The sequence below is a fragment of the Grammomys surdaster genome, unplaced genomic scaffold (genome assembly GCF_004785775.1).
Source record: "Grammomys surdaster isolate TR1022 unplaced genomic scaffold, NIH_TR_1.0 125702, whole genome shotgun sequence".
NCBI classification, from domain to species: domain Eukaryota; kingdom Metazoa; phylum Chordata; class Mammalia; order Rodentia; family Muridae; genus Grammomys; species Grammomys surdaster.
In genome coordinates, this window is record NW_021620537.1 from 750,146 (window position 1) to 775,914 (window position 25,769).

The following is a 25,769-nucleotide window of genomic DNA, read 5'->3' on the forward strand; positions in this document are numbered from 1 at the left end:
GCGTAGGGTTGGAGTTGTTCATGGTGTGCCCAGTGATGGGTGGGACATGTGTCAGTGTCTGAGTGCCACACAGGGCTCCCTGGGATCTGGTCTCGAGCCTCCCTGTGCCTTCTAAACATAGGCTGTGTGCCTGCGTAAATCCCTCAGTAAATAGAGGCATAAATATGTCACCGAGGCATAGTGTGACTGGGCAGGGCCTGCCAGGGCCACACACCTCCAAGGTCTCCACAGGCCTAGTCCCTCAGGACAGACTGCCTCCTTACTCCTTGAGGGTATCGGTAGGCATGCTCTGTTGTTTCTTGTATTATTTTTATTTGCGTTGTTGCATCCTAAATATGAATTATTTTCCAGTCTTCACATACTGTATTTTAGTTAATCTATTTTATTACTTCCGTATACCACCAATACTTTAGACTTGTGCATATAATTTCAGGGCATGCCTGAACTAATGAAACTGCTGACCTCATCACTGGAATTCTGCTGTTTCAGATTCGGTGTAAAGAAGAAACCGATCTATATTAATGTCATCAGGGACCCTATTGAGAGGCTGGTTTCCTACTATTACTTCCTGAGGTTTGGGGATGACTACAGACCAGGGCTGAGGAGACGGAAACAAGGGGACAAAAAGGTAACCCACATGCTCTCGATCACAAGTGCACTCTCTGTTTAATGCTGACATGTTGGAAGGAGCTCAAGGCTGTACAGAAGCAACGGTGACAAGTAGCACACATGACTCTGACTGCATGTCTGTCTTCTTACAGTCCTGCTGTACAAGGTACTGTTCTCAGTGCTGTGTCAAAGTACATGACAAAAGCAGCTTAGAGAGTGGAGGGATTGTTCAGTTCACAGTTTGAAACAGTCCATCGGGACGGGAGGCGTGTGGTAAGAAGGGCAGGGGAGGCAGGAGGCAGGACCCATGAGTGCTGGGCTCTCCTTGCTTCTTCCCCTTCTATTCAGGCCAGGGCACATGCGTGCATGCACACGCGCACATACAAGCAGTACGAGGTGCTTCTACACGTGTTGAGTTATACTTCCCTGGAAATGCATTCACAAACAAAACCAAAACTTTGTCCACATGGTGATTAAGTTGATAATCAGTACTGCCCATGACACCTGCCAACAACTTTCTAGGAGGTCATTATCAGTGAATCTGTTTCCGTGTAGGTTTTGGTTCTTAGTCTTGGGATGGCAGTCCACGTTTACTTGTAAGCATGAGTTTATGCAAAGTGTTTTGCTGAAGCAGCTTCAGGCAAGGTGAGAGTACCGGGCACAGCAAGCATCGTGAGTTCAGACTTGGGGTTCCTGCAGCATTCCTTCCTGAGTGTCACCAGAGTCCAGTTCTCAGAGCCACGGTGGGTTTGCTCTTTTGTAGTGGAATTCCTTCATAGCTTTCATTGCTGAAAAGGTGGGGCCGGAGAGGTAGCCACTCAAGGTGCTTCACAACCTAAGTCCATTTTCTGGTGCCTACACTGTGGAAGGACTGGCCTGGCTTCTTGCTGTGGTGCATATGCACGCACACACACACACTCAAATAAATAAATGTAAGTGTATTTAATTACCTAAGGCTTAGGAGACACAATCTAATTAGATGTTATACCCACCTGTCTGTAGCTGTCACCCCATGTGCTCAGGTTTCAGCCACTCGAAATGCAGATGTCCGTGGAACCTATGATTGCTTCATACTTGTTCTCTGTAAAACCCTGTTGTTTACATGCGAGCTTGAACTCTGACGTCACCTCTGCCGTGGCTGCTCCTAAGACCCTCCTCCCACCGGATCTCCACCAAAGCCTTTACTGTACGGCGTTCGGATTCTGTGTCTATATTATGTTCCCCAAATGTGGCAAGCTTCGTGGAGCACATATCTCATTCATCTTTGAAACCCTAGATTCTATCAGAGCCTAGTTTACTGATGACTTACCACGCAGCCAGGTGTGTGTGGCATGTCCGTATTAAAGTGCTGCAGAGTTGTGCTGGGTACCTACCAGCATAGTGTGACTGACAACCAGCGTTTTCTAAGTTAAATGTTAACTCTTTGTTGCATGAAAATAAAGGGCCCAGGACCTGAGAGGTGGCACAGTGCTTAAGAACACTTCCTGCCCTGTGGAGGGCCCCACTTTGGTTCCCCGAACTTGTCCTTCACAGCTCACAACTGTGTGTGATGTCAATTCCAGGGGATCTGATGTCTGCTTATGGCCTCGGCAAGCATGTGCATGTGTGTGCATGTGCCTGTTGTGCGGGTGAGAACACATGCATGTGTAAGCACACGCATACATATACACACAAATTTAAAGAAAATTAAGGACCCCAGAGAACTTTTGTTTATGTCGTCAACTGTTAGTGTTTACTGGTATGAGTAAATTCATAGTTTCCATAGATAATTTTGGCTTGCTTTATTTTCCCCATTTGCTTGTTTGTTTATTCATTCATTCATTTTTGAGAAGGGTGTGAGTGCCACAGGGCCCATGACAGGACAACTTGTTGGAGTTGGTTCTCTCACCATATAGGTTTCAGGGGTCGGACTTGGCTCCTCAGTCTTGGGGCCAGCACTTTTACCTGATGGCCATCTCACTAGCCAAAGACTTCCGTAAAGGTTCATTTTAGGACTCCGGCCCCTGGTAACACATAACGTCTGGTGTGAAGAATCCTCCTTCCTACGGAAGTGAAGAGAGTGCCATTCACTTGCACTTTTTTTGGTTAAGTGCATGAAGAAAGAACATCCAACTTTATGCAGGCATGTAATGGGAAAAGAGAGTTTTAATAGCCTTTCCCCGAAATTAAGGCTACTTTTTGATACTACAGTGAATTTGATAAATGGAAGGCAGGCGTGTAGAACACGAAGCCACAGTGAACTTTTACACATTAGACTTTATTAATGCATTTGATGTTGTACTTAGAATTGGTCTTTCAGACAGTTTTCAAACATCCTTCATTGTTCATACAGTGTTACACAGAGCTCCCAAGGGTTAATGCATTTAATTATACATTATGAAAAATTCACATTCATTAATCCCACCACAGACATTATCAGCAACAGCTATGAAAAATGCATTTTGGAAGTTTGTCCTTGCCACCGTAAGCCTCCAGCTCACCAGCCCCTATAAGCTGTTGCTGATAGCCTGTGTGGAGTGCTTAGCGGCAGATCTGTTACTGACAGGGATGGTCAATGTCGGGTAGACTGGAGGCTGCTTTAAGGAATATGGCCTCTACTTAGCATCTTCTGCATCTCAGATAAGAGCTTAACATTGTCTCCAAGTATGGCCAAAGCTACCAGAGACCAGCACAGCTCAAGGTGAGGACCATGCACTGATGGACACTCTCGGCTATTTCCTTTCAAGTGACACACCTGACTCCTTTTAAGAAAACATCACCAAACACCCAAGTCCCATTGATTCTCAGTTGTTCTTAGCAACTTTGTGTGGCTTCCAAACATCGGGCACTGCTAATTCTCACCGTTTATATTTCAACTCAGCATTGCCCTCATAGGCTACTGCAACCTCCAGCTTTTCCAACTACACCCAAATTCCTGAACTAACGACACTGAGACTTAGTATTTATGAGTCAGTGCCTAGCCATAAGCTTGGGAGTGTTCCCCACTAGCTCATAATTTTATTAACCCATGTATTCTGTTCTAGGATAGGCCCTGTCACATGGCTGGTTCATTTCCTCAGGTTCATGTGACCATCTCCATCATTGGGGTGAATTTCTTCCCACAGCCCACTCTATCTCGGAATCCTCTCTCTCTGTCAGAATTCCTACCTCCAATTTCCTGCCTAAGCTAATAGACCAGCAGCTTTCTACTTGGTGGGTGATACTTCCATACAGTACACAAGACATTCTCTCCACATTTCCCCCTTTAGTCTAATAAAAGTCTCTTATACTAATAAGCCATATGTAATAATAACAATTATGAAAACCAACTGGGAAGATTATATTCATTATGTCTAGTCCATATACATTTGGGAACCTTTCTTTTTTGAGTTCAGAGTTCTGTACTTTCAATTTCTATCAAAATTTGCATTATCAACCTAAAACATCTTCCTAGATTTAAAAAAATTTTCTTAAATCCTAAACAACTTAAACTTAATGGTAAAACTATAACCATCTAGTCTTCAGCTCTATCAGAGACCTGAGTTGGAATAAATATTCCCTGAGTGTACAGGAAGTACAACAAGCAGTTCCCCAAAGCTATAGGAATGACGAAGGAAGCTGGCTTCCTGGACAGTCCCCAAATTTCTCTGTGTCGTTGGACAATCATCTTCAGCTTTCTGGCCCAGAATGTCTGACAGAAGCTTTTGTGAATCAGGAAATATGAAGGACTGCTTGCCTGTCATAGCAGAGCTCAGCAGTCAACTTCCCCGTGTGGTGTTTGTCCAGTTGGGACAGCATACTGTCAGCTGTTGGCATACTGTTACTGTGCGCTGTGTAAAGACTATCCTTGCGCCGGGCAGTGGTGGCGCACGCCTTTAATCCCAGCACTTGGGAGGCAGAGACAAGTGGATTTCTGAGTTCGAGGCCAGCCTGGTCTACAGAGTGAGTTCCAGGACAGCCAGAGCTACACAGAGAAACCTGTGGGGGGGGGGACAAAAAACAAAACAAACAAACAAAAAAGACTATCCTTGTATTATTCAAATGCTGATTGCTCTGTCCCTGTATGTGCTTGTAATCCAGACATAGCCTTGTAATGCTTATTCTAAGAATCTCCTGCCTCAGAGTTGTGTAAACAGTGCTACCCATTTATTCTCTGATTTGTTCATTTAAAGCCGATCAGCCAGTTACTGAGCAGGGGCGAGAACAGGACTGGACCTCAGATTCTGGGGGTGGCGGGCGGGGGGGGGATGGGAAGAGAGAAAACAGAAGATGATTCACCACATGGAGACGGTCTGGGAGACACCATGAGAACATATGTGGAGCAGAGAGAGCCAGATCAATACTAAAATGCAAGTATCTCAAAGATTTTGGCTGGGAGGTAGCCAGATTAATTTAGATGATTAAAATAGATTAGTAACACTGCTCAGTTATTGTTCTTGGAAGCTTTATTAAATAAATCTAGTAGTTTCTATCTTATTTATTTGGGAGCTAGTAGGATAAAGGAAAAATTATTACTTATAAAATTGCTCTAACAGTCTGCAGTTGAAGCAAGTGGCTTTTTGCCATTATGAAGCAGACTCTATCTGGAGGTCTTCAATGTTCATCTTCTTCTTTGAAGTGGAATGGAGTCCTTCCAGGAGCTAACATGACTAGTTATCAAAAATGGCCTTTTATTAATAAAACATCTTTAAATGTCGAATTCTGTAGATCTCTGGGGCTTTTGAAGACCATCTGTCTGTCTGTTATATATCTTAATAGGCAAACATTGCTTGTTTCTAGCTATTTACTGTTCGTTCAACCTTGGGAATATATTTCTATAATAAAAACTGGACTAATGTCTAACATGAGCATAAGTTTGATTAATTATTTGCTTGCATTTCTTAATATTTTAAATAGCTTTCAAAAGGACTAGAACTTAACATTGTATTTTAAAGAATTACATAGAATTACAGTACCTTAAAAAGTGTTTATGCATAGTATGTTGTAACCAAATATGACCTTAATTTTGTATCAGTATACAAAGATCTATACCAATGCAGGATTTTTGGCTAGTAGTAGCTCTACAGTTTACGAGTAGATTCAATAATCAACCCTTTATTCCTATTATTCCTATATCCCCCCTTTTCCCTTTAGCATAAGGAAGAAGAATAGAGGAAAGAAAAACAGAAATCCCTGAGTCTAACCTCTATTTTGTTTCCTTCCTATCAAGACCATTAACAACTTGTAACCAACCTGCCTTTAATGATAAACCCACTGAGCAACCAAAAACCATCATCCTATCTTTTAGGAATGGGGGTATTGCTCTCTAAAAATTGCTTCCTGCTGATTTGGGGCATCATTTTCCTTTTACCTCCTCCGCCCAAATGATCCTTGTCAGTCTTAAAGCTAGCTACAGCATTTGCTGTCCACTTTCTACAAGCTGAGAAAATTCAGTGTTTAACTGAAGTCCTGACTGGAACAGTCTGTGATGGTGGACGATCTAGCTAGCCACTTTGAAATTGTCCTGGATGCAGAATTTTAAGAAAACAACATTGAAGCAGTCTGAGGTAGGCTCAAGCACGGTGCTAGAATCAATATGTCTAAATGTCTTAGCATCTCCAAGGGTAAATATTATCAGAGCTGCATTGACTTTATTGGTGACTGTAAACATATGAACTCTCACAGGTAATATATACATTTCTACAATAGCATATGTATGGAATATGCAGTGTGCACAGTTCAGTTAAATATGATTCTCTGCTCTCTGTTGAAGCAGATAAGGCATCTATCTGTTGTCTTTATAAGTTAGTTTGGATTGTATAACCAAGCTGTAATACACATTTCTGTCTATACCATTTGAAAGGATGGCATGCTATGTCTTGACAGTTCTGTTGCCAACAAGATGTATTGACTATACATTCATAGCTAAAGTCTGTCTGGACACATTGTCATGTCTCTGACAGTCTGAGAGCTATTCCCATGTAACAATACAAGTTAACTGCTTTGTTGGTCTTCGTGATTCCTCTCTTTCTGTTTGCAGCCAAGATCTTCAGGGTGTCTCCCCTGCTGTGACATCTGATGTTTATTATTATTATTGTTATTGTTATTATTAATTTGGAAGGAATCCACAGCTTTTCTTTTCCTATAGAAACAAAGACAAAGCCTCTCCCCCAGCATAACACATTTCCTTCCCTCCATTTTTGAAGTTAAGACATCCTTAATATAAACAGACTGATTTAGTTCAACAATTGTTTCCATAAACCAATTTATTTTAGCAGGTATGTTATTTGTTTCATTGGCATTCAAAAAAAAATTAAAGTCAATGAAGCATTATTTAAACTATCATTGGGAGCCCATATCCTCCTTATATTCTATGAACATTTCTTTTAAAGTCCTGTTAGATTTCTACATAATTGCTTGACCTGTGGGATTATCAGATATAATAATGTTTTTGTCTCTGTGATTAAAACACTGACCAAAAGCAACTTGGGGAAGAAAGTTCATCTTATAGCTTGCAGTACATCCAGGCAAGCCAAGGCAGGATCTAGGTAGGGCAGGAACATGGAGGCAGGAACTAGAGCAGAGGCCGTGGAAGTACCTGTTTAGTGGCTTGTTCCTCGTGGCTTACTCGGCCTACTTTCTTTCCTGTTTTTTGTTTGTTTGTTTTTTGTTTTTTACTATTTATTTATTTATTTATTATGTATTTATGTGAGTAGCTGTCTTCAGACACACCAGAAGAGGACATCGGATCCCATTACAGATGGTTGTGAGCCACCATGTGGTTGCTGGGAATTGAACTCAGAACCTCTGGAAGAGCAGTCAATGTTCTTAACCGCTGAGCCATCTCTCCAGCCCTTCAGCCTGCTTTCTTATAGAAGGGGTAGCACTGCCCACAGCAAATTAGGCCCTCCCACTTCAATCATCAATCAAGAAAATGCACCACAGACTTGCCCACAGGCCATCCAGGGGGCATTTTCTAGTTGAGGTTCCCTCTACCTAAACGACTCTATCTTTTGTCGGCTTGACATAAAACCAGCTAACACAGGGGGCAAAACCCAACCATATTTCCATATTTGATGAGTAAATTACATCAAGTGCTATAAAGCAAACAGTTCAGGTAAGGTGCTCACTTAGAAGTCTGGGGGGCGAGGGTGCATCTGTCTGTCAGTCTGTCTGTTTGTTTCAAGATAGTCTCACTTTGTAGCCCCGGGCTGTTCTGGAATGTTCTGTTCTGGAATTTTCTAGCTCGGCTAGCCTTGAACTCACAGAGATCCACCCGCTTCTACCTCTCTGCCCCTCTGCCTCTGCCTCCTTAGTGTTGGGATTAAAGTCATGCACCACTACACTTGGTTAACCTTTTTTTTTAAGTTATTATTGTTTTGCTTGGTTTTTCTGTTTTATATTGTTTTTGTGTTTGTGTTTCACCAGGGTCTCCCATAGCTAAGACTAGCATCAGACTCAGCTGTTTTAGCCTTAAGGATAATCTTGAACTTCTGACCACCAACATCCCAAGTGCGGGGGCTACGTGCATGTATTAGCACTCTTGTTAAGATCTAGACTCTTGAGGAAGTTCTGTGGCACAGTCCCTCAAGTTCCCAGTGTCCTCATAAATTGCTGTCTACTGTTCCTCAGGAGATCTTCATGTTTTGTTGAATTCAGGCCACCATCACATCTGTGTTGGGAAAAGGAAGGGGAAGCAAATGGTTTTCTTGGAAGCAGGTAACGCAGAAGTCGTCCGTGTTTGTTCTGCCGTCAGCTCACTAGCAAGCCCATGACTATATGGCCACGCTGAATCCCATGCAAGAGAGGCTAACAGCCTGGCCTACAGAAGGTTTGGTTTGGATGTAACTTTAGTCTGCCTCAGTCAGGTAGCAGATTTTAAACACTGCCTAAAAACAGACTTGGAGATGTTCTAAATTTTCTTTGCCTGAAAGACTAAAATACTTGAACACAGGAACTAGGAGTTTGCTAATTAAGGAATTGAGTTAAAATAGCCATCCAGTATGATTATTCAGTTTAATTAAAATAGTATGCATGAAATCTCCAGAGTTGTCTGCATAGAGTCTGCACTGTCTACATACTAATTTTGTGGAAGCATTGGTATTGCATCACCTAGCATGCTGCTTTCTTATAGTTAAGGCAACATTCTTAATGTCATTGAATGTCACGTACACAGTCATGTGCACACATGGAATAGTTGGGGGGGGGGTTGTTTCGAAGTTACACATCTTCTGCCTTGTTCTCTAGTCTGGTACAGCCATGAGGAAGGGGAGTCTTTGTACTGAGCTACAGGGAACATCCCACGAGCTAGGGTCTGTTAGAAACAGGCACAGAATCAGAAACTTTCTGACCTGTCACAGTTAGTTCCTTGAGGCACACTCTTTGTGAGAATTGGGGTGTAATAGACATAATGTGTTCATGCTTGATTTTTTTTTTTAAACTAACTTGGCTTGTGGTAAAGCCACCTTGAGGGTTGGCTTCCAGCAGGAAATCTAAACCAGACTGTCTTAGGTTCTTGTCCTGTTGCTGTGACAAAATACCCTGACAATGCTTACTTAAAGGGGAGAGGGCTTACTTGACTCATGGTTCCAGCTCAGAGCCATCATTTCCTGGGAGTCAGGGTAGCAGGGCCGTGAAGCAATGTGATGGCATCTCTAGTCAACCGCAGAGGACAATTGATTAACTAGTGCATGCGTACTGTGTTCGGCTCACTTTCTAGTTTCAATAGTAATTTAGTTTCCCTCTTCCCTGTCCTTCCTCCGAGCCCTCCCATGTACCTGCCCCCTCCCTCGTGGTACACTCTTCGGTCTTCTTACCTCAGTTATGCAACTGAGATAACCCCGTAAGCATAGCCAGAGGGAAACCAAATTTAAACACATTTTACCCAACCTGTGGGAAGGAAGAAGGAGGCAGACCTCTGAATTAAAGGACAATCCTGCATTTAAAAAAATAAAAACAACTCAGCCTCACACAGACCATCTAGGGAAAGGCCTAAGTGATGCAATGGCCCAGGGCACCCACCGTTTTCCACTTAGATTACACATAATGCGAATTCACGGAATCACCGAAGGCAGTCTCCTGTCTGTCATGACAAGAGTGGCCTCGTCTCCTGTTCATTGCACTTTCCTCTGGTACTGTCATCCGAATGGAGACCTTTGCAGCAGCACTTCCGTGTGCTAGGTAGTTCTGCCCACACAGTTGTATGGCACTGTGTGGTGTGCTCTGACATGCATGTGCACGTGGCATGATCTTTTCAGGCTCTGACATAGTCGAGGAGCAAGACACATGATGTAAAAATCACATGAGGCTTCTTATGGACATAAAGGTAGCACGCAGACAAGTGTGTGCCCTTCCTCAGAGCTGGCTGTTAGCAGCATATACAACTCAAAAGAAGAAGCATGCCCTTCAGTCACAGGAGTGACTGGAAGGCTGGCCTCATGGCCTTGGTTGGAAGAATCAGCCTACCGAGGAAGAACGTTCTAGCAAAGTTACAGAGATTCAGGGCACCATAATACAGTGAAGAGCCCATAGGACAAACTGATGTACTAAGGATGGATGTTCCATGTCAACAATGAGCACACCAGGCAGTGCTCCTGAAGGGCAGGGCAGGGAGTGGGCCCTCACTGGTGTTTCCCACTAATCGTCAGAAACGACACCTGCAACAGGATTCGTGGATGCTGGGAACACGTGTGCGTGCTCGGTGCTCTGCAGTGGTGCTCTTAACCACTGAGCCGTCTGCCCGGCCCTGGCTTTCTTACTCCATCCCACACACTTGCATCCTTACTACATTACAGCTTTGAGAGCTGGGGATGAGTCACTGGGTGAAGCACTTACCTTGCAAGGGTGGGGACCTGGGTTCAGCTCCCTCATCCGGCGTGTAAAGCTGGGTGCAGCAGTGAGCAGCTAAACTCGCCATGGTTCTTGGTGAGACGGGAGCTGTGGAGACCAGAGAACTCCTCAGTCTTGTGGGACAGGTAAGCTGGCATCCTCAGCAGGGAATAGAAGACCCTGTCTCAAACAAGACACAAGGCAAGACGGACACCCAGGGTGGTTCTGACCTTCTACACCATGGCGAGTGCATGCCTACTCTTACAAGCACACGTACACTCAGAGATTAAATACTTTTTTTTTTTTTTAACTTGCCCGTGTTCTTCTCTTCACTACAGACCTTCGACGAGTGTGTGGCTGAGGGAGGCTCAGATTGCGCTCCAGAGAAACTCTGGCTTCAGATCCCGTTCTTCTGTGGCCACAGCTCAGAATGCTGGTAGGGAAATAAACAACCCACATCTCATATGCAGGGGTGGGGTAGCCAGGACTAGACAGAGGAATATGGAAGTCCACACCACACATGACATGTAAATATCTAAATTTGCTTTCTTTAAATGTTCTTAAGGAGTCATCATGTACATACTCTCACGGTGTGTTTTATCTACTGCAGTTGTTATTTTTGCTTTGGGATTGTGTTTTGCAGAATTCCAGCAGAAGATCTTCGAGGTCACAGGTCATTTCAGAAACCTTATTTTGTCCTATGTTTTCTGTTTCAAGTAGATCAAATCAAGCCAAGAAGTATTTTTCTGATTTTATTGTTAAGCTTATTTTGAGTTTATAAGTATCCAACAGTAGTTTTATAAAGTATAGCTGTAATTTAGTCTGCTAGTAAACATGAAGTACACAAGAGATTCTACTTTAAAAAACAAAACTTACATCCTCAGTTCTGAACATGTTCTGTGTTCAAGTTCTTTAAATAATTGTACATACTTACTCTAGTCAGCCATTTATTTGGGGGCTCTAAGGATCAGATCTGGAGCTTTGCACATTCTAGGCAAGTAATGTATCACCAGGCTATGTCCCTACCTTTTGTTTTCTGGGGGTTTGTTTTGATTTGATTTGATTTGATTTGATTTGATTTGATTAATTGACTGGCCTGAACTTGAGACTCTCTTGCCTCAGACTCTCCAGTGCTGGAACAGACACGCGCTGCCGTACCTGGTCTCGTCAAGAATTTTGATAGAAAATGCAGAAACAAAATCCATTCAGAATTAGTCTGTTCCTTAAACTATAATGGGAAATTCAAGAGATTTCTAAATTATTTGAGCCACGTAGATTGGCAGAAAGTTCAAGGTCTTGCTTGTAGACTGCTCCAAAGCATCATCCTAGGAAAGGAATTAGAAACATTGGAAGTCTTTTCGAGTTTTCAGCACTTTCTATGAAAGGAAACTAACTCTGCAGCCCAGATATGCTCCAGAACTTGTTCTTTGTCAGTAAAGCTTTATAGAGAGAGCACAGCCACTAATGCCAGTGCAGTTCCCGTCTGCTGCAATGCAGGCAGAGTTAGACAATTACGGTTTAGACCATATAGCCTACAAAGCCTGAAAAACTTACTCTCTTTTTGTAGAAAGAGTTTGCCAGACCCTGCTTTTAAATAATAAAAAGTATTGCTTAATTGAGTTTTAAATAGAGAGAATTCTTAATATATTTCATATACAACTTGGGGAGACCTTAGAAATCAACAAATCCACTCCTCCCCTCCTTTCAAGGTTGTTTTGTTTTGTTTTGTTTTGTTTTGTTTTTTAGATAGATTCTCTTGTAGCCCAGGCTGCCCTTGAACTTATAACCCTCCTGTCTCCACTTCCCAAGTGCCAGGATAACAGGAATGTACCACTACGCCCAGTTCTTTTGGTTTGTGGTTCCAACTTTCTTTTAATAGTTGAGAAAACAAAGAGTGAAGCCGCAGCCTTGGGATCACATTGGCACTTAAAATGCAGAGCCAGAGTTAAGGTAAAGCGTGTTGGTGCTAATTAGATCCCAGAAGTATAGTCTATTTAGGGTGAAACCTGTTAACAACATTAGCTGACACTATAAACAAAAAGATTTTAAGTGGAGCCTCTTCTTACCTGCTTTCTGTTTCTCAGGATTTCTGGAAACACTAAGGCTTATGGAAAGAAAAGACATGGAGTTTACAAATTAAAATACACAATTAACAGAAATTGCTTCTGCTTTACCAAAGCAGAATGAGCAAAGTTTTAGAGTAGTTTTAAAACACAATAGTGCACACTAAGTCGAATAAAAGAACAGATGATGCAAACAAACCATTCTTAAAGTTTATACGTTTCCGTAAAGTCTGAGTGTCTGCGTGAGAACAGAATCCGGATGTAGAAGAGAGTTAGAATCCAGTTCACCTTCCCAAAGGTGCCCGTCTAAGGGCGTGCTGCTGCTGCTGCTGCTGCTGCTGCTGCTGCTGCTGCTGCTGCTGCTGCGGCTGCTGCTGCTGCTGCGCACACGTGTGCGCCGGCCTCCCTGTTTCCTCCATAACACGGGGTAGCAGGCGCATGAAGACACTTAGCAGATTTCACAACCAAGTCTGTAACTCCTTGCCTGTGGTTTCAGGAATGTTGGAAGCAGATGGGCTATGGATCAAGCTAAGTATAACCTAATTAATGAGTACTTCCTGGTGGGAGTTACAGAAGAGCTGGAAGATTTCATCATGTTACTGGAGGCAGCTTTGCCCCGATTTTTCAGGGGTGCTACTGACCTCTATCGTACAGGTATGTACATGATAGATGTATTTCTACAGCCATCACTTTGTTTACAATTTGACTCTGTAATAAAGTAGACTACAGTTCTAGAAGAGGGGTGGGTTGGGAGGGCTAAACACGACAGACAGCCGTCATGGGCTGTATCTGCTGTCACTTGTCTAAGAGCATGTCCAGACCTTTGTGACTCTGCCGGATACTGATGGTTTTCCTTTAGTTGTTTGACAGCATGCTGTCCCTCAAACTCCCCTAGAGTTTACATCTGCCCTCAATTCTCCATGATTGTAGCAAATATAGGTGGTGGGAAACCAGATAGAGGCTTATTGGAATTTTTTTTAAATACATGAGGGCCAGCAAGATGAGTCAACAGTGTGAGAGCACTTCCTGTACGAGCCCAGGTATGTGAGGGAGAAGAGGACCAATTCCAGGGAGGTCTCTAATGTGTGCGTCCAGGACACACGCTTGCGCACACTCACACAAGATGCACACGTGCGCACACGCACACACATACACTGGACACTGGTTGTGGTGGTTGTTAAAAAATAAGTAAATGATTCTCAGAGTGGAGAGCCTGGCAGCCCCCACTTACTGTGTGCTAGTCTTGGGAGGATGCCTCTGATGAGGTTAACTTTCTGGTTTTTGCTGGTCTATGTTAATGTTATAAGGCAGTATGTTACTTGCCCTTCAGGGTGTCTATTAGCATAAATCATTTCTTCAAGTAAAGAGGCATGTCTCTGTGTGTTCTGTAAGAAATATTTATGTGTGTTATTTTTCCATTGTAAGTAGGAAAGAAATCTCACCTTAGGAAAACCACAGAGAAGAAACTGCCCACCAAGCAGACCATCGCCAAGCTGCAGCAGTCTGACATCTGGAAAATGGAGAATGAGTTCTATGAGTTTGCCCTGGAGCAGTTCCAGTTCATCAGAGCCCACGCTGTCCGCGAGAAAGACGGAGACCTCTACATCCTGGCCCAGAACTTTTTCTATGAAAAAATTTACCCCAAGTCGAACTGAGCGCGGGTGTGGCCAGAGCTCCCTTGACCCGGAAAGCGACTGTGTCACCACCCTCCTCAGCTTCCTGCTGATGCGCGTGCCAGCCGCTCGCCAAGCTGGGCTAGGGGACAGATGTGAATGTCAAGGAAAGAGATGCGGGCGGGCTGTCAGAGTTTTCGGAGTTTTTAACTTTCAGGCATTTTTAATTTTTATTGTTTTGTTTTAATTTTCATGATAGTTATCATGTCCTCCCGGTGCAGTGGGCGGGGGGCTTACATTGCCTAAAACACGCACATGCACACACACACACACACACACACACACACACACACACACACACAGGAGTTTAGTCAGAAGACTGAGTGCCGTTTCAGAAGAGGTTCTGATTCTCTTGCTTTGATAAGCATTTCTTCACCTCTCCTTGAGTGAAGATGAATCCACTGGCCACTTTCCCTTCTGGAGGCTGTGCCGCCACCTCTGCGGGATAGTGCTAATGACTGTGTGGCAGCATCTGATTTATTTTTATGAATCATGTCTCACAAAGTTTGTTAGAATGTTTGATCATGTTTTATCAACGTTACTGCTACAGTTGGGTTTGCCCATATTTATGTAGGGTTTATTTTATTATTTTATTTGATGATCATTAGTGTTAAATCAACTTAAAACCATGAATAATACTGTAAAAAGGTAAAAAGAGATAAAGCAGTGTTCCTGACTCCGTCACCCCAGTGTCTAAGACTGGGGTGACACTTCTAAGAATGTGGACATTATCTGAAGCTTTCTTTAGGATTTCCACATATCAATATCAAAAAAGTGAGTTTAATACCTGTTTCTTCATGGCTTACCTGTAACCCTGAACGCTGACACATCGGTGATTCCACGTGGCGACTCCGTCAGTGAGCCGTGATATGGGTAGGATTTGCCTACTTCTGTACTTTTACCTGTAGACTATTTTTACTACGGTGCTTTATAATGTGTTTTAAAGCATTGCATTTACAAAAGAAAAAGGAAAATGCTGTAAATATTGCATATTTTATGTATTTGGACCAAAAAGTTACAAGTAAGTAGACAACAGTGATTTTGCACCCATTTTATTATGTCGAGTAAAGTCGTCAGACCTCTATCCTATTCTTGTATTTCTCTTGATGTCACTGTTATGATGTCACTATAATGAGCTAGCGCAGCCCTTCAGTTTTAATAGAGGACATTGCTCACCCTGAGGCAGTAGTGATCATGGAAGGAGTATTAGACTCTGAGGGTTTGATCTCTGGTTCCAGCTCTGGACCTTTCTGCTGTGTGATGTTAGGAAGTCACCTGACCTCTGTCTGCCTCATCCTCCTCATCTGAGATTGGGACACTAAGACCTGCTGTACCTACCTCACAGGGATGTGGTGAGGACTGAGGAAGACAGCCTGGCGGAGAGCACCTTGAAAGCGTGGCGTGGTGTTCAACTGTGAGGTGCCGTCACAGAAGTATCTCTAGCCTGTAGTTTCATAGTCTCCATTCTTTTAACAACAAAAAGGCAAAATCCACTTTTAAGCTTTATGAGAAAAAAAAACTTTTCTCTTGATATAAATTTGTGTTTGATAAATATCTTCTCAGTGTTTTATCTTCCGTGGTTCAGCAACTCCTGAAGTGGGAACCGCCTGGGAACTCTAGCGACTCGGGATCATTAGCTGATGAGGGTCAGGAAAGCCTTCTGCAAACTTGAAAGATGCTCTTGTTTTTATCTGACTTTGTCCTCCAAAAATGGTGGCTATTTTACACCCGTGCTTGTTAAAGTGTATTTTGTAGAGTTTAATTTCTCTATTAATTCTTCACCTTCTCCCTCTTCACATCCAGAATTCAGATTCTTCTCAGACACACTTTTCTAAAGGAGTAGTTATTTGTATGTTTAAATATCTCTAAACAGGACCTCATCAAACAAAGCATTTCCAACAGAAGGTTTTAAAGTCTTTATTGTGTAATAGGGGAGCGAAGAACACTGTATATCAGAAAGCACAAAGATTAAAGGAATGACTGAGTCACCAGCCCCACCAAGATGAAAGTATTAAGAGAACATAGCAACATTTTCCCTCCCCCTCCCACTTTTCCAATGAAAATTTCTAGGTACCTGCTAAAAACAATGTTTTCTTGCCCAAGCTAAAGAGCCTTGTTGAGGCAGGCATCTGGCTGTTGAGTAAATCTGAGGTTATTCTTGAGAGTTCGCACTAAATAAACCCTTTTAGGTAGCACTTAGAACACTAACTGGGACTTTCCGTAATCTGTTCTCATAAAAGACCAGAGTAAATAAGTCAGGCCTCTGAGCAGTGACTCAACTCTTACTGTTGCAAAGAAGCTGTCACAGACAAAGTAGAAACAAAGGACTATGGTTATAGCTTAGTAAAACCTTTATTTGCAAGCCAGAAGATACGCTAGATGGACCATGAGCTGCAAGCCCTCGCACTGTGAGGGATTGTCACGGAGAAGCCATGTCTGTGTCTGAAACAAGTTCCCCAAAGAGTTTCCCTACCCCCAGATCTCCCAGATTACGATCCCAAGAACTGCCTTCTGACTCAGGCTCTCCTGAAGTTCCTTCTATCTTATGTACAGTGCTGTCAGGTGACTCGTTTTCCTAGTTCACTGGTACAAAATCGGGATATTTCTTTAATCTTTTTTTTTGAGTGACTGGGTTCAAAGTGTCCTTTCTGGAGACTGAAAAAGGGGTAGGTTTGCTTCTGAAGGAGTCCTGAGTCCTTAGAGTTTATAACTTTATAATCAAATGAATAGAACCACTGAGACAGTGTATATTTTTTAAATGTGACAGATACCTTTTTTTGTTTGTTTGTTTGTTTTGCCTTTGTGCTTTTTCAGTAATTTGACCTTAGGGAGATGGTTTTTATAAGACAGTCAAGCAAAATGACCACTTCGCATTTTGAAGATAATGTCAATGTGTACATGTATCTATGTTTATTTCCAAAAAATGAAGAGGTGGCGCTTTATGTCCAGCTTGTACCAACTGTCTCCTTATTGCCGTGAAATGGCAACTGTTGATAACCCATTGTGTTTTAACATGTAGTGGGGAGGATATATTTTGATTTCACCTGGCTTTAATTTGTAAAGTGTCACTTAACTATATCTGATAGCAACCCTGAAGTACTGCACGGGAGTTGCTTCTGTGTCCCCTGATACGGTCGCACAGTCTCTGACGTCCTGCTGCTTCTGGCCTCCTGAGGATTGGATTTTAATAGCCAAAACCCACAAAACGGAAAGTTACCGGCTTTTTAAATGCTTCTGTCTTCCTCCTATTCCAAAAATCTAGCTAACACCTGTAATTTGGACTCTATGGATCTGCCTCATTATGTGTCCTGTTGGATACCCCTAAAATTGTCTGCTCCGTCAGGGAACTCACCAGAGTATTTTGATGTTGTATTTGCATAGATAGATATGAAATAGTTTGTAGATGACAATTCTCTTTTTTAATAAAAGGAATTTTTTGAAAAATCTAAAAGTACTAGAGAACTTAACTAAAGCCCAGCTCCCTAATGCGTAGCTGGTGTTTTAATGGCTCTTGAAATTCTGCTCAGAGACCGTCTGTGTAAGTCATCTTGCCAGCTTTACCAGCCGCCATTTTCAGACATGGCTGTGGTCCCGGGAGCCATTATTATGGGACTGTCTGGAACCTAAGCTTTCTATGAAGCTTGTGTTTTCGAGGCTCTTCCAAGGCTCAAATGCTTCTGCTTCGTGACGTACGAGTGCCATTGCTGATACGTCTTTGCATCCTTATACCTTGGTCAGAGTTGCTGTGTTCTGGCAGACTGCTCTGTTGGGCAGTCTCCTGAGGGAAGGCACCCATTCCCAGATTCACTGGACAGATTCATCCTATACTTTTAACGCCATGTGGCTTGTTGACGTTCGAAGTGGTATTTATGAAATGGACCCTGATGGCTATGACCTGTTAAAGGTAAGTTGTAGTGCTCTCGTGACATGCTGCTGCAGCCTGCCCAGAGTGAGATAAGAGCATCTCTAAGTCAGTGTCCAGTGTAGCTTGGAGACACACATGGTGAATCACGGTGACTTTAGCTAATCATGCCTGCCCACCCCAATGTTTTAGGAAATGCTCCTCCCTCCTTCCCTGTCCTCTGTCCCCTTCCCTCTCTCTCTTCTCCCCTCCCCCTGCCCTCTCTACCCACCAGTATCATTTATGCCAGACTGTCCAACATTAAATGACTTTGTCACATGTCTTGCAGAGGTAATCACCCCCTCTCCTTAGCATTCTCTGTGCCGCTGAAGTGTTGATACCTGGAACAAAAGCTATCCAATCAACACGGCAGGAAGAGGGAACGTGGCTCAGTGTTCTGGCGTAATGGTTTCTTCTGCTGCTTTGTGTCACCTGAGAGCTCAGATAATGTCACCAGAAAGCCCTGTGTCATCATCCATATGCAGAGCTTTCCTAGCTGCATTTTTGACAAGTTTTCTGTGTTTTGACTTTGGTTGCCTTTGCATTTATCAGTCACTGGTGTTGACATTGGAAATGTATAAGGTATACCTAGGTATTCAGTTAGCAAGAGGAAGAAATAAAGCAGGAGCAGACTGTTGGGATAAGAGGATGGGGTGCGTGAATCTGGTTAGCACTTGGAGCTCTGTCCTCGGGCAGCACATGGCGGTCACAACTTGAAAACAGCAGCATTGCCACCCAAGAAGTCGCCACAAAGGCAGCATTTTCTTTCTTTTTGTCTTTTATTTATTTACACTCCAGATTTTATTCCCCACCCCCCACACACACACCCAACCCGCATCTACCCTCTGACTGTTCCACATCCCATACCTCCTCCCCAGCTCCCTGTCTCCATGAGGGTGTCCCCACCCCTCACCCAACCAGACTGCTAAACTCTCTGGGGCCCCCAGTCTCTTGAGGGTTAGGTACATCTTCTCTGACTGAACCCAGACCCAGCAGTCCTCTGCTGTATATGTGTTGAGGGCCTCATATCAGCTGGTGTATGCTGCCTGGTTGGTGGTCCAGTGTTTGAGAGATCTTGAGGGTCCAGGTTAGTTGAGACTGCTGGTCCTACAGGGTCGCCCTCCTCCTCAGCTTCTTCCAGCATTTACCTAATTCAACCACAGAGGCCAGCAGCTTCTGTCCATTGGTTGGGTGAAAATATCTGCATCTGACTCTTTCAGCTGCTTGTTGGGTCTTCCAGAGGGCAGTCATGATAGGTCCCTTTTTGTGAGCGCTCCATAGCCTCAATAATAGTGTCAGGCTTTGGGACCTCCCCTTGAGCTGGATCCCACTTTGGGGCTGTCACTGGACCTTCTTTTCCTCAGGCTACTTGTTTTTTAAAGATATATTATTAAGTTTAGACGGGCCTAGTGATCTCTGGGTTTGAAGCCATTCTGGTCTGTAGAGTAAGTTCCAGGATAGCCAGGACTACATAGTGAAACCCTGTCTTGAGAAAAATCAAAACCAAGAAATAAGATTTACTAATTTTGTTTGGTATTTGATTCCAGAACTTGGGAAGCAGAGACAGGTAGAGCTCTGTATGTTCAAGGTCACGTACTTGGTCTGCATAGAGAGTTTCAGAATAGCCAGGGCTAAATAGTAAAACTTGTCTTGTTTTACTTATGTATGAATAGTTTGCCTGAAAGTATGTATATGCACCATGTGTGTGCCTGGTGCCCACAAAGGTCAGAAGATGACATCAGGGCCCCTGGAACTGGTATTCTGGTTGATTGTAAACCACCATGTGAGTGCTGGGAACAAACCAGTGTCCCCTGCAAGAACAAGATAAGCCAACTCTCCAGCCCTGATACTTTTATCTTTAAATTTAAAAATAATAAGATTTATTTCTTTATCTTTTTATTTTCTTTTGTGAGTGTGTGGGGGTGGGATGAAGTATCATATTCCCCCTGAAACTGAAGTTTACAGATAGTTTTTAGCTGCCATGTAGATGCTGGGAATTGAACTTGGGCTCTCTGCAGGAGCTGCATTAATTTCTCTAGTCCTAAGATGACACATTGAACATAAATCCTTGGTGAGAGTCTAGCCTGCGTCTCTTACCTCTCTCCGCCCCAGCTGTATGTGGTCTTGGAAGATAGTAGGGTACATGGGAGGTAGAGTGTTAACTGAAGGACCCTGTCTATACAGCCTTGGAAAGGTCACCCATTTTGGGGTTGAGCTTTTACCTGGTACCATTGTTGGTCTCCCAGCTCCCTGCGAGAAAGCTCCGTAAACTCATTGGTTCCCCAAACCCTCTCTTGGTTTTTTCATTTCAACTCCAAAGTAATGTAAGCTTTAAGGAGCAGATGACACAATACGCAGTTCCATTTCTAATCTCTCCAGTGCTGTGCCCTACCTAGTTACTCAGACGTATGTTCAACTCGGAATATACATCTAAGGAATGTTAAAATCTGGTCCTTAAAATCCGTATAGAGCCAATATAGAAATTAGCCCAGTACCTAACAGTTCAAGTGTTGATCCCACAATCATGAAATGACCTAACTCTGGGTATTTCATGTAGCATTCCTAGGATCTAAGGTGTTCATGGCAATAACAGTCAGTTTGTATAGATTGTGTAGAATCTGGAGGTCCTCTTGACAATGTAGCCAGATTAGGCCATAGGAAGTTTAGTGTATTTCCAGGGTTTTAGATATTCTATACTGTCACATGTTTTAAACCTCTTAATACTAGTGGGGGGGGGGGTGAGGCTACATTTTTTTTTCTTCTGGATAACCAGCCTCTGCTGTAATTTCATTTGAAGTTAGGCCACACCTTCATAAACTAGCCAAGAGAGAATAAGTCACGTGTTAATCCAACAAGAATAACCAGAGACTTATGTCCCTCCCTTTTAAATTAATTTAAAATTCTCCAGAGGATTAGTTAATTAGGTCTCTAGGCGTACTGTGGTAATCTGACCAGATTATAGAACCTATAAATGGTGGAATTTGGGCTTTGGATCCATCTAGGGCCTGTTTAGAGAAGGCTGTGGATATTAGCCTCTGGTGCTCATTCTGTTTCTGTCATATTTCCTGGTGGGGCTCTTGAAAGAACACCATAGACAGGAACAGTTGAAAAACCAGCCAGTTATATTCTGCTTCCACTACACCGATGGCTCCACGCACGGGCATTGAAACGGATACAAACCCAGATGGAGTCAGTTGCCCTCTCTGCTGTAGTCCTGCAGTCAGAGAGTCTGTACCATTTGATACGGATCCTCTGAGTGGACAAGATGAGATTAGATTGGTCTCTCTGGGAGCCAGCAGTATTCATTTTGTAAGAGAGTTCTGTTGGAGGCCTGAGGACTGCCAGAAGCAAAGTGGAAACAGCCCAGCTTTCTCTGCTTATCAAGATCCACAGCTGGTTCCACACTGAACCGTGGAGGTGGAGCAGACCGTGGCAAAGGGATCTGAATAACGAATTGGATGGGAAGCCGAGAAGGAGGTCCCTGCCACCCACGATTGCAGTACGAGCTTCATGTGTTAGAACTTAATTTCCATTTCTTGTTGTAATGTGTGACAAAGGCTAGCATCTCCAACATAAAGCAAATGGCTATTTTTAGTTATTGGTGGGCTTTTGTGGTTTTGTTTTATAAAATAACCTTACTATGTGCTGAGCACTGCAGTGCAGACTCTGTACCCTGCCCCTTGCCAGTTATCATACTCATATTTACTCTAGTATGGTTGTCTAGAACTTCATGACCTCAGAGTACTTTGCAATCTATCTCATGAGAAGAGACCTCCACTGTCATCATTTGACAACTGCTGGCAGACAGAAGGTGATTTCTGTCCTGTTTGTTATAGTCGGCCCTTTGATCGTTCAAAGCCTTTATTCCTGGACACATCAGCACCCCTTGGGAGCTCATGCCCAGACATAAGAAGTCCCAGCCAGTCAGGTGGCTCTGACCCGGGATGAAGCCCAGGAACTACAGGTTCAAAGCAGCAATTCAGTGTAAAAACTTGAAGTCTAGCAAGTTTGACCTAGCTGGTTAGATAACTAAGGCCACTCGTAGCAACACTATTGAGCTAAGACTTGAACCCAGATCTACCTGACATTGATATTATGTTTCCAACACGGGGCTGCTGTATAGTGTACAGTCCGTTTTCTATATTCATTCTTGGTACTTGCTTTCTAAGACACTAGTTGAGGAAGAAGAAAGCAAGAAATTAGAAGGAAAATGTCTCTGATCTTCTGGATGTATAAGTTATTTTTCTTAGATGTTAGGATAGACCCCCAGACAGTTTCTGGAATGTCTATGGAAGGCCGGATGGATAGCTGAGGACCCAAATCGACCATCGCATCCATGTCTTCGTTGTGGTGGATGGGTTTGGGTCTGATAGTCCTTGTTGTACCTAATCTTTGACTCTGATGAATTTTATGGCTAAGGGATGTATGGCCTGGCCTTGGCCATGTCCATAGAGCTCTGAGGTGACAGCATGGGATCTACAGCTGCTCTGAAGTGCTCAGTGCTGTCCTCACCAGGAGTGATTTTCAGCCCATGATCACAGTGGAGTCGAACAGCTGCATGGCTTACATGGAAGGTACTCGCTTGGTCATCACTAATTTCACCTGCCTTGGTTCTTCTGTTTGGTTTGTTTTGCTTTTATTTTAAATGAAAGCTCACAAACTGAAGCTTAGTCCATACCTCAAGGATGGGCCAGGTAATTCTAACTCCTCCACAACAACGCCCTTCCACCTGTCCTCAGGAGAGGTCACAGGGAGGCCAGCAGTGTGTTTCCCAAGCACGTTCTTGAAAGAGAAAAGCTGGGCTGGAGTGATGGCTCAGCAGTTAAGAACATTGACTGCTCTTCCAGAGATCTCGAGTTCAATTCCCAGCAACCACATGGTGGCTCACAATCATCTGTACTGGGATCCGATGCCCTCTTAATGGTGTGTCTGAAGACAGTGACAGTATACTCAGATATATAAAATAAATAAAATCTTAGAAAAAAAGAGAGAAAAGCTATCTGACCACGTGTAGCCCTTCTCACGTGCGAGCACTATGCCATTAGCATGCTTCAGTCTCTATCTTCTGAGAAAGATACAGCCATCTATTGCATTTGGCAGGTGAGGAAAACCAGGACCTTGCAAGGCCGGACACTTTCTCAGTCTCGTTGCTAGGAGGAGGTAGAGTCATGCAGGCTCTGGGAGATGTAAGAAGCAGAGGGGACAGTTCATTTTGAAAGACTTCCCACGTGTCTTTTTGGCCTCAACCCCACAGGACTTGGCAACAGATGTAGCACCTGGTGCTGTGGCACTTGTATGGGTTCCAGCTGGGGCTGTACCTCAGTGGTGCCCTTCAACTGGAAGAAACGAGAAGTAGAACATGGGGGCCATTGTGTTTTCTTGTCACCTTTCTGGTCTCTTCCTAATTCACATGCCATTCTCCGGTGAGTATATGATAACATTATTCTTGTTGCCATCTGATACTGAGATTCAGGGCTGGAAAATAACTCTGTGCCCTTGGCTACCTGGGGAAGCGGGGGGGGGGGGGCAGGTCCAAGCCCTTGATTCCCAGGGTCAGTGTTTGAATTCTCTTCATGCTCTGGTTTTATCATGGTCTCTACATTCGGAACTTCTTTTGCACAGCAGTCATGATGGCAGGAGAATGTCCAGACTGCTCTTAAAGTTTAGAGATGCTGAGAACCTGGGCACTGCATGAAGTAGCCTGGTCCCAGCTTCCATGTGGTACCCAGCAGAGTGCTTGTGGCCCAGAGGTTCTCCTCAGTATCTGTCTCCTCACTCTCCTGTGAGGCTTTCTGCTCAGATTCTGTCTCTCATCATATGTCCAGTTTTTCAAGAGAAGTCCTGAGAGACTCTTACTAGCTAAGCTCCACAAGGAGGGCAGGAAGAAAAGACTATAACAGTGTACAGGAATCAGGCGCATCTGCCTTTGGGGAGCCCAAGCATCCTAGAGTGGGGAAGGATGCTGCCCCAGAAATCTTTATAAGTTTAATGGTGACTTCCCAGCTCCTCTCTGGCTAACAGATCTGATCCCTCTGAGTCACACAGAGCCTCCCATTTAGTTACTTAGGCCTCCAGAGTCTGGGTGGCCAAGGCTTCCTGCCAAACCCCACTTCTGCTAATAGCAGTACTATTATAGTAGCTTTTATATTTAAATTTCTTTTCTTCCAAGAGCCCCCAAGGTCTTTAACAAATGCAGAAATGATGTTGCAGGCCCAAAATTAGAAACTGAAGGAAAATAGACACCTCATTCCAAGTCTAGTCTCTTCAAGAGCTTGGCCTACTTGCTTTTAAGGCTGGATCTTTATAGACTCATAAACCTGGGTGGTGAATGGGGTGGATAAAAGGAGACCAGAGGTTTTCTTATTGCTTCATGCTGCCTCTCAGCTTCCAGCATCTCCTTGGGTGATATTGCAGCTGAACATCTTCGGTGCTGCATCTGGATGAGCTAATGGCTGCATCTGGGACGTTGAGTTCAACATGTGTGTCTGAGGATATACGCAAAGGAGCAAGGGGAAGATGCCTGTATTCCTCTCTGTCACTATCTGCCTCATTCTCTCAAGATAGAGCCTCTCGCTGACCTAGAGCTAACTTGGTGGCCAGCAAGCCCAGCAACCCTTCTGTTTCCGCCTTCTAACCGAGCAGGGCTTACAGGTATGCACGGTACCAAACACAGCTTTTTGGCTTTTTAAACATGGCTTCTGGGAATTTGAGCCCAGGTCCTTGTGCCTGCAGAACAAACAGTTTCTAAGCCATCTTTGCACTATGTGTTAGTTGTATATAATTTGCTTTCTTTGTGACATTTTCACACACATTTACAGTCTGTTCACACCTCATTACCCTCTCTTGTCTCCCTCTGACTGACTGATTCTATGCCTCTCCCAACCAGGCTCGGCTTCTACTTCCATGTCCACTTTGTGCGTCCTGTGTAGGACTGTGCATTCATCAGTCGGTTCTCAACATGTTGGCAGGTTATTGATCTCTGAAGTAATAGTTGACCATTGCATGTAACACACACACACACACACACACACACACACACACACACGCAGCTCCTCTGACCAAAGCTGACAGCAGTGCTGATCTATTGTCATAAACACAGTGAGAAGACAGTTTGATGAGCACACACATCACCAGCCTGCTCACCTATAGGTCTAGCATGTGCCAACCTCAGCTTTTTGTCACATGGCTCAGGATAGACTAGAATGGTAGATGCCTTGAAGGACAGTGTCATTCTAAAAGGCAAGAGTGACATTTGGACTCCCTGCTTTATTCTACGTCTGTGAAGACCTCGGGGTGATGTAAACCAACCTCCCTTTCTTCTGTGCCTGCCATGCTGGTCCAGAGGGAGAAAGAAGTGCTGGAGGTGGGCTTGGCCAGGCCCTGCCTTCCTTCCACTTCTCTGGATGCTGGGGCAAGGGTGTTCAGTGGTACAGCTTCCAGCTCTGTCTTGGGCAGCACCACAAAGCTTTGTTTTCTTTCTGTTGGGGAGAGAGTGCCATTTACATATTTAGAGGCTGAGCATCCCTAATCGGAAAACCTGAGCTTGAAACTAGTTCATAATTGAAAATATATTTGAGCACACGTACAATGTCACGTGTTACAGATTCTTATATGTCACAAGTATTGAAAGAGACTTGGATCACCGTCCCTGTTCTGTCTCTCAGCTGCCATGTCGCTTTCGGGAAAGCGCTCATGTGTTCACTTAGCCTGCAAACTCTACTTGACTTTATGTATGGA

The 25,769-nt window shown here is 43.8% G+C and overlaps 1 protein-coding gene across 2 annotated transcripts in view; it reads left to right on the top strand.

Moving 5' to 3' along the window:
- Hs2st1 (heparan sulfate 2-O-sulfotransferase 1) overlaps window positions 1-15,685 on the top strand; it is a 140,090-nt gene extending 124,405 nt beyond the window's left edge. Inside the window, exons 4-7 of one of the 2 annotated variants that reach the window (XM_028788137.1) lie at window positions 490-628; window positions 10,734-10,831; window positions 12,955-13,112; window positions 13,884-15,685. In XM_028788137.1, coding sequence (XP_028643970.1) covers window positions 490-628; window positions 10,734-10,831; window positions 12,955-13,112; window positions 13,884-14,113 — 625 coding nt within the window. In that variant the 3' untranslated portion in view covers window positions 14,114-15,685. The remainder of the gene's footprint in view (window positions 1-489; window positions 629-10,733; window positions 10,832-12,954; window positions 13,113-13,883) is intronic. The other variant, XM_028788138.1, reaches the window with a different exon arrangement.
- The last annotated feature ends 10,084 nt before the right edge of the window (window positions 15,686-25,769 follow it).